Source organism: Dermochelys coriacea, chromosome 8, assembly GCF_009764565.3.
Source record: "Dermochelys coriacea isolate rDerCor1 chromosome 8, rDerCor1.pri.v4, whole genome shotgun sequence".
Taxonomy (NCBI): Eukaryota; Metazoa; Chordata; order Testudines; family Dermochelyidae; genus Dermochelys; species Dermochelys coriacea.
This window is the reverse complement of record NC_050075.1, coordinates 69,520,103-69,532,614: the sequence shown is the minus strand read 5'-3', so window position 1 is coordinate 69,532,614 and position 12,512 is coordinate 69,520,103. Positions and strand designations below refer to the sequence as shown.

Genomic DNA, 12,512 nt, shown 5'->3' with positions numbered 1-12,512 from the left:
TGAACCCAAGCTTCATTTGGTGTGCTATTTGAAAAAACATATTCCAGTACATGGCTGCCTGCCAGCAATAGTTATTTTTGGTGATTGCTTTGTAACTGCAGAGTTCTACATTGTCCACAAAGGCACTCCTATCCTTGGCAGAGATTTATTGGCTGATTTAAATCTCTGGGTAGTTAATGGACGAATTGATCTTCCTCAGCAAAGCACTCTTGTGGTACACACACCAGTTTCAGCTGGGACCCAATACCAGTTGAGGAGAAACTCGGCTGTGCTTGTGGGTTTCTGCATAAAGTTAAAATGCAGAATAATGTGATGCCTGTACAACAGAAATTACAGCGCTTACCATTTTCAGTCAGAGAAGCTATTTCAGAGGAACTTAGAAAACTTGTTCAAGAGGACATTATTGAAGAGATTAACTCCTTGGAATGGCTTTCACCTATAGTAGTGATGCAGAAGAAGGATGGAGGCATTCACCTTTGTGTGGACTTAAGGGAGCCAAATAAAGCTATTGTGACTGACAGCCATCCTCTTCCTCACATAGAAGAAGTATTTGCAGAACTCCGTGGAGCAAAGATGTTTTCTACTCTTGATTTGCAGAACACATACCACCAGGTTATGTTGCATGAAGATAGCAGAGACTTCACAGCATTTATTACACATGAGGGACTATTCCGTTTTAAACGTGTTCCACATGGTCTCGCATCTGCCCCAAGTGCCTTCCAAAAAATCATGTCATTGATTTTGAAGAATCAACATGGAGTTCAGTGCTATTTGGATATTATCATTGTGTTTGGAAATACTTTGGAGGAGCATGACAATAACCTGCAGTCTATACTAAACTGCATCAGCGAAGCAGGCCTCAAGCTCAGTAGGTCCAAATGCAAGTTTAGACAAACTGAACTCTCCTTTCTGGGGCATACAATTTCACAGGCTGGACTAAAACCTGATCTGGCTCATATCCTGGCAATTTCAAATGCTCCTCCTCCAACAGATTTGGAAACCTTATGTTCCTTCTTGGGTTTTACCTCCTGGTATGCAAAATTCATTCCCAATTATGCTTCTGTCAGTGAACTGTTACGAGAATAACTATGGGGAAGTTCAACCTTAGTGTGGACAACTGATGCACAAGCTAGTTTTGAAACGGTGAAAGACTTGATTGTACATAGTCCAGTACTTGGACTATTCACTCCTGCATTGCCACAATTGTAACTACTGATGCTTCTGATTATAGACTTGGGGCTGTCCTCACACAACTTCATGCGGACAACACAGAGAGGACTGTTGCTTCAAGGACACTAAGTAATGCTGAGAGATAACATTCTACAGTTGAAAAAGCAGCACTTACTTGTGCCTGGGCTACTGAAAAATGGAGAATTTACCTGTGGGGCTGCACATTCAAGTTGCGCACAGACCACAGCCCTTTGACGACGTTGCTCACCAGGAAAGGACTGGGAAGAGCAGGATATTGTATTGCTAGATGGTCTGCAAGATTACTCTCTTTCAGTTATGAACTGGAATATAAGCCTGGAAATCAAAATGTGGTAGCTGATTGCCTTTCTCGCTTGCCTTTGCTTTCACCAGATGGTCCACCAGAGGATGAGGATGTAGTGGTTGCGCTTATTACAAGCACTCTTACTGCAGTTACAAGAGAACAATTTCAAGCTGCCTGTTCAGCGTTTCCAATTCAACAAAAACTACAGGAATTTCTGACAAAGAGATGGCCCAGTCACCCTAAAATCCTTGACCTAGTTTTGCTGCCTTATTTTAGAGTTTGGGATGAACTTTCTTTGCTTAATGGCTGTGTGCTACGAGGTACACACCGGCTACTTGTGCCAGAAGAATTACAGTCAAAACTCATATACCTGGCACACGATACTCATCAAGGAATTGTCAGAACCAAACAACAACTACGGGATCTGTATTGGTGGCCAGGGACAGACTCTCAAACTGAAGCACTCATAAAATCCTGTGTCACATGCCAAATACATGATAAGACAGCAGTAACATGTACCCCTCCTTTACAGCGTGTTCCTCTTTCTGAATCTGCAAGGGAAAAAGTGGTGACTGACATTGTAGGACCCTCTGATACTGCTCCAATTGACTGTCGTTATGCCATCACTTTAATAGATTATTTCAGTAAATGGCCTGAGGTAGCGTTTACATCGCAAATCTCTTCTGCTACAGTAATTAAGTTCCTCTCTTCAGTTTTTAGCAGGGAAGGTAACTCCAAAAAACTGGTTTCAGATAATGGTAGTCAATTTACTTCCCTGGAGTTTGAAACTTTTCTGGCAGAGCGGAACATTTTACACAGAAGGTCATCCCTATACTACCCTCAAGCCAATGGGGAAATCGAACGGTTTAACAGAAGTTTGAAAGAGAATTTGCAAATGGCTAAACTGGAAGGGCAACTGTAGATAACCTTCACTACTGATTTCTTGCAAGCATACCGGGCTACATGACATGCCACAACGCAAAGATCACCAGCAGAGTTACTGAGGATGATGTGCAGAAAAACAGTTGAACAGAACCAAGCAAAGTATAAGGCTTTCACAGACAAGCGGCGGGGTGCTAAGGAACCAAAGTTTCAGTGTGGTTCCTTCGTTAGAATACAGAAAACCTGGAATTTTATGCAAAGGGGAACATAAATTCACAGCTCCTCTTAAAATCATAGAGATGAAGGGACCTTACACCTATCGACTTTCTGATGGGTGGGTATGGAATGCTTCTTATCTTGCACCTGCCTATGCACCAAGAGGAGATTATGCCAACACCCAGTCTGCATTGGATGACTTCACCATAGTATCAACGCACAAAGACATTGCACTGGAACCGAGGCTTGAGAGACAGCCTGTCAGACCCAGATGACCACCTGTCTGGACTAGAGACTATGTTATGTAGTATCTATAGTGTTTTTAGTGTAATAATTCTGTCAACAGTATAGTGCCTTGTTTCCTATTTGTTCCTGTGGTTTATTATAATCGGGAGAGTTTCTTAAGAGAGGAGGGAATGTGGTGTTTAGATGTTGCTTGTAATTATTAGAATTGGGAGCACTGGCTGTTGGGAGTCTGAAAGGACAGGAAACCAGAAGGAGTGGGGAGGAGTTGAAGAGGCTGAGGGACAGCTAGTGAGGGTGCAGCAGCAGCTTGGAAAAGAGGTTTCCACTTTAAAAACTAAAGTCCCATTGAAGTTTCTTAGTACTTTGCCTGGCTACTACAACAACAGACCCTGGGTCCCATTTTAACTTGAACTCAGACCCTCCACACCTGCAGGGTCCTGGGACCCTGGGTCTGAGCCCTGGGTTAGCGCAATTGCAGTGTAGCTGCAAAGAGGGTTAGGTCTGAGGCTGGGCTGAAGCATAGGCTTATGTTGCAGTGTGGACATATCTGAGAGCATAACTTGGCCCACCAATCTTGTCCTTAGTAACTAATCTTTTCTCTATGAGCTATTTCTCTTCCGCTCAAGTTCATATCCATGACTGTTGAACACTTTTGTGGTGTGCAAAAACTGAAAAGGATGATTTCAGGTCATAGTAATGCACATGTCATGTATTAGTTAAGCATCTACATGGCTGTTAAGAATTACCAAGGAAATTAATGGTATTTGTGATTTCTAAAATTCCCAGGAAGAACAGGGGGGAAATGTATGTCCTCCTCCTTATCTCAGAGATATCTCTTTTATGTGTCAATATTACCAGCTTTCCTACCTTGTCACCAACACCTCCAACAGAGCCAATAGAGCCTGGGGGACCTTGAGGACCCTGCAATCATATATGGATTTAAGTTAGCTAACTATACTACTTATTATTGTTTTTTCAAAGGAATGCAATGAACAATACAGAATGTGTTTCTTACATCAGCTCCATTAGGACCCTGGGGACCTCTTGGACCTGGAGGACCAGGCGGACCCTGAATCAGAGAGAAAATATGATATGTGAACTGCAGTATTTACAGTAATAAATATAAGCACAGATTTTTGTCAGTTAGCAACAATATATTCTGCATGCAAAGAGCATTTCATCTTCGGAGTGATGTGCAAAGAGTAAGGGTCAGATTGTGGTTCCCCATTGCATGAGTCCACATGGTGATGAGGGCACAAGGAGCACCTTGTGTTCCTACACAGGGACAGACACAATTATAGTTTCTGTGGGTTGCTCTTATCTCTCAATGCCTCAGAGCTCCTGCTCCAGGGATGCAACACCAGTCTCCAATGCTGGTCTCTCTCTCTGACAGGCATAAACTGAGCTGCTCTAATTAATCCTCATACGTCCCCTGTAAGTCAGGTAAATAAGCGTTAAGCCCCTCCTTTTTAAAGATTGAAAACAGAAGTGAAGTGACTTGTCCAGGGTCACAGCGAGAGCAAGTGACAGTCACAGGACTCTCTGTCCCATGCTGTAGACCATAAATGGAAGATCAAATTGCAAGCTATAAAGCAAATCAATAAACAGAATGTTGTCTTGCATTTACAGTGACCAACAGGGAAAAAAACCTTACCATTGGACCAACATCACCGTTCTCACCCTTTTCACCCGGAGGGCCAGGCAGACCCTGAGAATAAGAAAGAGAAAAGAAAATACTGCTAGTAAACTACTTAGAAGAAATAATGTAAATCACAGCTACCCATTAAGAAAATCATAAGATAAAATTTGAGGACAAAAGCTATCTGAATTAAACAGAAAAAAAATCATTTAAAAACTAGTTTCATATTATGGCAACAAAGATTAAGGTATCCTTGAATATTTATAAGTATAACTGATGAGGAAAAAAGTTTATGAAAAAAGAAACAAATTAAAGAGCTAATATGGCTGGTTTAAAAAAGACTGTTATGATTCTTTTTGGGCACTGATTCATTTGATTACATAATGTATATATTTCCACACACAAACTTGATTAATTTAGATGTAAGGTTGCTCAAGTGTATGTTCGTGGAAGGAAATTGTGGGTCACAAGAACATACACCCAATACAATACCAATCCCCAAGCGTAATGCACTATACTCAGCCATACCTACACAAAGAGTCAGCACCTCAGCTGTGTAAATCTATATAGCTCCAGTGAAGCGAATAGAGTTACACTAATTTACACCAAGTTAGGATCTTGCTCTCAATTTCAATTAAACAGTACTGTCAACCTTCAGCACATATCAAAGAACTGATAATCAAGTCGCATTACATAACCTTTACTCCAGTTTTACTGTAATGCTATATTATTTAATAACTTTAAAGTATAACCTTAGGTGCCAGTATAGCAACTCCTGACTGACCTCAACACATCCCCTCTATTGAGGGCCCAAAGGCTCAGGGCCTGAAGCTAGAACACTTGCACCAGAAAGGAGTTCCCTTCTAGCACAGAGATTCCTGTTGGCTAGCCATGGCCAGTTTTTGGCCCCTCTATCGGAGTGGCATAATGGGCATGGATCAGATTATAAAATCTGGATGAAAGGATACAAAGATGATCACATTCTCAAAAACACAAACAAAGATTATTCTAGAGACTAACAAATTTATTAGAGCATAAGCTTTCGTGAGCTACAGCTCACTTCATCGGATGCATCCGATGAAGTGAGCTGTAGCTCACGAAAGCTTATGCTCTAATAAATTTGTTAGTCTCTAAGGTGCCACAAGTACTCCTTTTCTTTTTGCGAATACAGACTAACACGGCTGCTACTCTGAAAAAAGATTATTCTGTTACTAACAGCTACTTTTATTACAGTGGTGGATATCATGTTGACAGTAAAACTCTACAGTATGGAATTCATAAAAAAAACGACTGAATTCAGATGTATAATGCATCTCCTTTTAAAAAAAAAGATTTATGTCAGTACAGTCTGCTAGTGAGTAAAATGTGCTGAGCTTTAAGAAAATACATGCTTCTTTTCAATATAGTTGTTGGTACAATATATCTGTTGCAGTTCCTTATTTATTATTATTTAATGAGCATGAAAGAGGCAACTTGAACTCGTCCTGTGATACATTTGGTTTCTATATTTCAATCCCTTTTTATTTTGAAAATTAAAAGACTGTGATGCATTAAAATGGAAAGCTATAAGTGAAAGTAATCTGTAGACTAAAATGAATCCACTGATTACAGGCATGCTGAATAGTAGCATCAATGAATATTTGTTTCATTACTAGCTTATGATCCAGGTTAGAATGACACATGTTTTAATTATTTACCAGCATATCAAATGTATGTTGATAATTGGATGTATAGTAATAAATTCTCATATTATATTTTGCTACAGTATATTTGTATTCTAAAAACACAGACTTGATTGTACAGAACAAAACATCTGTCCCCATTATTGAATATGCAATTCACTATGTGGTAGCATTATAATGTCCCTGAACTGTTTGTTATGGTGTAATTAATCAGAATTAATGTTCCACCATGCCTTTCAAAAATACACTTTAATAAAATAATGAGTCATTATCACTTCAAACCCTCACTATATTCTGGCCAAATTATGAAATAATACCTTTCAAAATACAATGCTAAATAATTTCAAGCAATTGTGCGGTTACAGAATAGGTGAATAGAGTGATCCTGAACAATAACATGCATACTCAATGATATTGCAATAAATTCATAAGGCATTAGAAAATAATAGGTTCTTTTTCCATATAGAAAATGCAGCCTAAGGGAGATATGACATTTACAATCCCATTTTTTTAAAAGTAAGTTTGAAGAATTTTAAACAGAGATTTTTTTTCTTTTACTTGCAGGCTTATTCTCTACAAACATCTCCTGTCATTTCTGATGGATACTTTCTAAAGGGAAATTTGATGTCATTTTGAGTATTCAAGAACCAATATGTTCAGCTACTAAATATTCTCCATTTTACTAAATGGAAAGATTTGGCTTTAAACAATGATGTTATGTCAGTTTCCCACAGATGTCTTCCAAAAGGGTTGTTTGTTCATTTATTTATTTTTGGAAGAGGCATGAGTTATCTTTATTACATGTATGATTTTCAAGAAATTAAAAGCAGCGATGAGGTTATGATTACCATCTAGGTGTCTGGATATCCTCTAACTTCCCTCATGGCTTCACCTTGGATAACTTTGTAATATGTAAGCAAATAATATTTGGATTGACAACAATAACTTCAGTGGTTTAGTATCCTCCTAGTTCATTTGTTATGTGAAGGGATAAATGACATTTCCCTATTCACTTTCTCTACCCCATTCATGATTTATAGATCTCCATCATATCTCCCCTTAGTTGTCTGTTTTCAAAACTGAACACTCCCAGTCTTTTTAACCTTTCCTCAGACAGAAGCTGTTTCATGCCCCCAAATCATTTCTTTTGCCCTTTTCCGTACCTTTTCCAATTTGGATTGGATTGGACATCTAGAACTACATGTATTTTCCACCGAATGCATCCGATGAAGTGAGCTGTAGCTCACAAAAGCTTATGCTCAAATAAATTTGTTAGTCTCTAAGGTGCCACAAATACTCCTTTTCTTTTTGCGAATACAGACTAACACGGCTGCTACTCTGAAAAAGGTACACTATGGATTTGCATAGTGGCATTATGATATTTATGGTCTTATAATCTATCCCTTTCCTAATGGCTCCTAACATTTTGTCAGCCTTTTTGACTGCTGCTGCACACCAACCAAATGTTTTCAGGGAACTATGCATGATGATTCCAAGGACCCAGTCTTAGAGATGCATAGGGTAAAATGCTGACACCAAGGAAGTCAATGGAAAAACTCCTATTAACTTCCATTGTTGCTATGAGGAGTCCTATCAGTTACTGATGACAGTAAACACTCCGCAAAGCATTTGCTCTTTCATACCCCTTTCTGGCAAAGTAAAACTATATTAGACTCTGAGATGATTCAGATACGTAATGCATATTTTTAACATTTGCCTTTCCTTTCCTTTCTTTCTGCAAGAGACATTTCTATTTTTAAAAGTATTATAATTTAAATTTAAACAACACAGTGGAAATTCATATAAAGACTACATTAAAAAGTTTAAGACAGACCTTTTCCTATGTGAATGAAAATGATTTTTAAGATTTAATGCCCACTATAAGCAGCACCAGTAGAATTTAATTTCAGCTGGGGAAATTTGATTATCATGAAATACTATAAACAAGAAAGATAAAGTTATTACTCTCCATGGGTTCACTGTTACTATGAGAACCACATTAGTGAATAAAAAGAGCTCTTGATTTCTCAGTGGTACTTCGTTACCATTAGCATATGTGTGATCTTGGTCCATGGACCAGCACACTCAGAGGAAAATGAGATTTGGGCAAATTATAATTCTTCTATAGAACTCATTTATTGGTTTAAGTCTCAACCTAATTGATTTCTTACTTTTATGTATTATTTCACTAAATTAAAATATATGAAAGTAAATTACATTGATCCTTTCTAATACACTTTTAATTTAAACAATATTTTAAATCTGGAAATACCTAAAAAGGGTAAGGTTATTTCATTGTCTTTTAAAATACTAATATCTGTAAATAAATCATACGCATCATGTTTTTTTAACTGAGTCTCTGATTCAGAAATGTTAAAAATATCAACAAATGCCTTTCAAAAGTAGAAACAGTTTTATGTGAAGTCATACATGGGAAGTTGCACCAAATCTTGTACTGTAGGTTTACATCCCATGCTGCCTGGTAACACACTCTAAATTAGCACAATGTTGTCCAAGCAACATTGCATAGTAAGATTTTGGAAATGGGTGGTTAAACAGGTTCTGGGGTTAGTGAAATAGAAAGTGCACCTGAAACTTAGCAGATAGAAAAAGTGTTGTGCTATTTAATAAGTTCCCAGACCTACTGTATAGTTTCCGTATCAAAAAGTGTAAAATAGCTTAATAAACAGTCAAAAGTTCAAACCACTGCACCCTCTAATATTTGTGAATTGGAAAAGAGTAAAAAAATCTTAAATATTTTGTTCTTTATTTCTCTATTCCACTATACTTAAGAAATTAAAAATTAAAATTTAAAAAGCAAGATTTTTAATTTGTAATGATATGCCTGAAATAGTGACATGCTGTACATTTTATTGAACATAGTGTCTGTGCTTGTCCTTTATGTTCGCTGACTACTCTATGGAATGACTGTATTTTGAGAGGCAGAGACTGGATGCCAAACCATGCCAAAAGTTATCAACAAAGGCAGCAATGTATACCCAGAATGAAGTTTTTCTATTCTTTTCTGATTTAAGTGATGTCTCTGTTTGTATCAACAAGGAATAGAACATGTTACCATTGTTTCCAGTGAAACAACATTGAACAAATTACCATGGGATCTGGTAAATTCTCCATCAATTTGAGTCTCTATATCAAAAGTGGATGTCTTTTTAAAAGATATGCTTTTGTTCATGCACAAATTATTTGGCTATATGCATGAATTATTGGGTGAAAGTTATGCAGGAGTTCAGACGTAGATGATCATAATGGTCCCTTCAGGCCTTAAGATCAGTGTATCCATCTATAAAATCTATGAATTATGGAGTCTCCTTATCATGTATTATTAGTTGATGGTGTAATGTATTTAATGAAAGGCAATTCTCTCTTGTTCACACAAGTGACGATGTGGAGATAATGGTCCCTGTTGCTGAAGGGGAAAAATAATACATTGTCTTACCTGAAGACCAATGGGGCCTGGAGGACCAGGGAATCCTCGTGGACCTTCATCACCTTTCTGCCCAAACATTCCTTGTTGACCTCTTGGGCCTGGCTCTCCATCACCTCCCTGACAGACAGGAAGAGAGGACATGAGCAAAAAGCATAAAGATGCCAAACTTGATTAAGAAGTTGTTCCACTAAAGTCAGTGGAGTTGTTTCTAAATATATGTGGTATGGAGTTGATTTTGCTATTGTTTATTATATACATAGTAAAAAAAATGGTCCAAATGATTGGTCCAATTCACCATGTGCATTATTCCAGTGTTAAAGAGTAAGGTGTAAATCCTTTGGATTGAGAGTGTGGGACACATTTTACATATATGTTGTGATTTCAAATCTTTTCTATGTCAAGCAGCACAAATTAGCACATTATTGTGTTTTGTAGACCTAATGAGAATCTGAAAAGGCCTGGGTTTGCTATGCATAAAAACCGCATTACTTACAGCTATACCAGGGGCACCAACAGGACCTTGAAGACCTGGTGGACCCGGAGGACCCTGCATAAAAAGAAAAAGACAGCAATTTTGGCATCTGGAGTAAGATGAACAGTAGATAGAGAGAGAAGAGTATTTGCATGATCAAGATCTATTAAGCATTTCTATATTCCTCCAGAGAGAATGTAATATTACTCAAAAGTCTTTTACATTCAGTGCAGTCAGGCATTGTTTGTTTAGCTCTCAAAGACTCAGACTTGCCTGGCTACAATAAATTTTAAACTGACATTTACTGAAAGCACTTACATTCATAATGTTTCAGGATATTTAAAAATGGATTTCCATGCAAACATGACTCTAAATGAATACTGGCTTTTCCAAAACTAAAAATATCAGACCTTTTAATGAGATTTGTACAGAGGAAAGTCAACCCTTAAAGTGTGTTCTCATGCTCTGTCTTCAAATTGAATGCTTATTATTTGAATCACATTTTCCGTAAAGCTATATATGTTTTTGTGATTGCACAACCCTTGCTATCCTGTCCTTCCTGACTGAGAACTGAGCTTGTCTGAGCACTATGGGTCACATTCTTATTTACAGAAACACCGTTTTACACTGCCTTAAAGTGGATATAAATTACATTCTGTATTGCTAGAACAATTCAAAGGAGTCTTAATGTAAATGGGAATCTTGACATGTCGTAAGACATTACATGTCATATGTACATATCGTATCCATCTACATATATATTATGGGCCTGATTGTGCATCTTTTACTCACACTGGTGGAACCTTACTCATATGAGTATTCCCACTGAAGTCAATAGGACTACTCACATGAGTAAACTGCGTTACTGCAGGCCTCATGTGGTAACCTTTACCTTGCATGCAAGATGAGTTTACTGATTGAGATGATTGATTTTCTGGAAAGTCCCAAAGGTGAAGATATGGCCAATGGGAAGGCAATAGGAGCTCCAATTTGTGTTGCAAGAAGAAGAGGCATTCCTAGATACATGCCAAGCTATATTGCAGGGTAGTTAATTGAGTGGGGGAAGTGTGAAAGGCTAGTTCAAATCTTAATACACATTCACCAGGCTTACTACTGCTGATATTATGCAGTGTTGTTGCTGTGTCAGTCCCAGGATATTAAAGAGAAAAGGTGAAGGAGGTCATATCTTTTATAGGACTAACTTCTGTTGGTGAGAGAGAGAGAAGCTTTCAAGCTTACAAAGAGCTCTGCTGATATTGTGATGTCTGGTCACTTTAGTATTGTCTGCTAGATTCAATAGCATGAAAACAAGAAGACCTGGATTGTCTAAGAATGTATAATACATACAATATAATGTTTAATTATAGTAATGGCCTCTTAGCGCTCCCTAGTTGTACTAAAAAGAGCTCAGTCAGCAGCATCCCTTGAAGTGGTACAACACAGCTCCACTGGGCAGTGAGTTAGCCAGTTGAAAGCAGCAATTCTGGACCCTTAGCAGGCAATAGGAAGAGAGTGGGGTGAGTTTTGGGGGGTTGAATAGTTTATTTGCTGAGCAATGCAGTTAGGTTGAACTGAAACTATTTGTGAATTTGCACTGTATTAGTTTTGGCTGGGAAAAAGTTTTTCAGGGCTTCTTCAGAAAAATGAGAGTGTGTGTATATGTGTCCCCCTTACAACCTTTAGCCTAGTGGTTAGGTAAGTTGTATGTGAGGTGGGACACTTAGGTTTAAAGCTGGAATAGGGACTTGAACTCATACCTCCCCTTGTCACAGGAATGCCCTAACCTCCAAGCTGTAAGAGGTTTGATTTCAAGTTTTACTATTGAAGCCATTCCACTTTGTATAAATATTCATCAAGCTGAAGAAAGAATGAGAATGACTCTTTAGCCTTGTAATTAAGACACTCATCAGGATGCAGATGTAGGGATAGGAAAATGTGGATTCAAATCCTTTCTCTGAATCTGTCAGAGGGAAGATCAGAATCCATATCTCCTAACTCCCAGATTTGTGCCCTAATCACCAGGCTAAAGAATCATTTGCTTGCCCTCGCTCTTTGGCCTAATGAATGTTTATACAAAGTGGAAAAGCTTCAATCAGAGCACTTGCACACAGACTAGCCTATGGGCTGGTGGTGAGGATAATCACCTGCAATGGGAGAAATCTGAGTTCAATTCCCTGCCTCAGAGTGGGGACTCAAACCTGGGTCTCCCACACCCTGGCAAGTGCTCTACCACAGCAAAAGGTTTTAAAGACGAACATACACTCCTTCATTTCACTGAAGCTGACCAGACTTTTCCAATTTGCTAAGAAATTCTGAGTATTTCCTGAACCAAATATTTGTTCTGATTTTTCAGTTTCCTGCCAGAACTGAAAAATCAATTATTTACCTGGCTCTAGCAGGGAGGCTCTTCACTTCCCTCTCTCACCCGCACAACA

At 38.3% G+C, this 12,512-nt stretch overlaps 1 protein-coding gene across 1 annotated transcript in view; it reads right to left on the bottom strand.

Moving 5' to 3' along the window:
• Nucleotides 1-12,512, bottom strand: part of COL11A1 (collagen type XI alpha 1 chain) — a 240,499-nt gene that overhangs the window by 50,091 nt on the left and 177,896 nt on the right. Inside the window, exons 45-49 of the mRNA XM_038414607.2 lie at nucleotides 10,099-10,152; nucleotides 9,615-9,722; nucleotides 4,491-4,544; nucleotides 3,852-3,905; nucleotides 3,704-3,757 (exon numbers count right to left, since the gene is read on the bottom strand). Coding sequence (XP_038270535.1) covers nucleotides 3,704-3,757; nucleotides 3,852-3,905; nucleotides 4,491-4,544; nucleotides 9,615-9,722; nucleotides 10,099-10,152 — 324 coding nt within the window. The remainder of the gene's footprint in view (nucleotides 1-3,703; nucleotides 3,758-3,851; nucleotides 3,906-4,490; nucleotides 4,545-9,614; nucleotides 9,723-10,098; nucleotides 10,153-12,512) is intronic.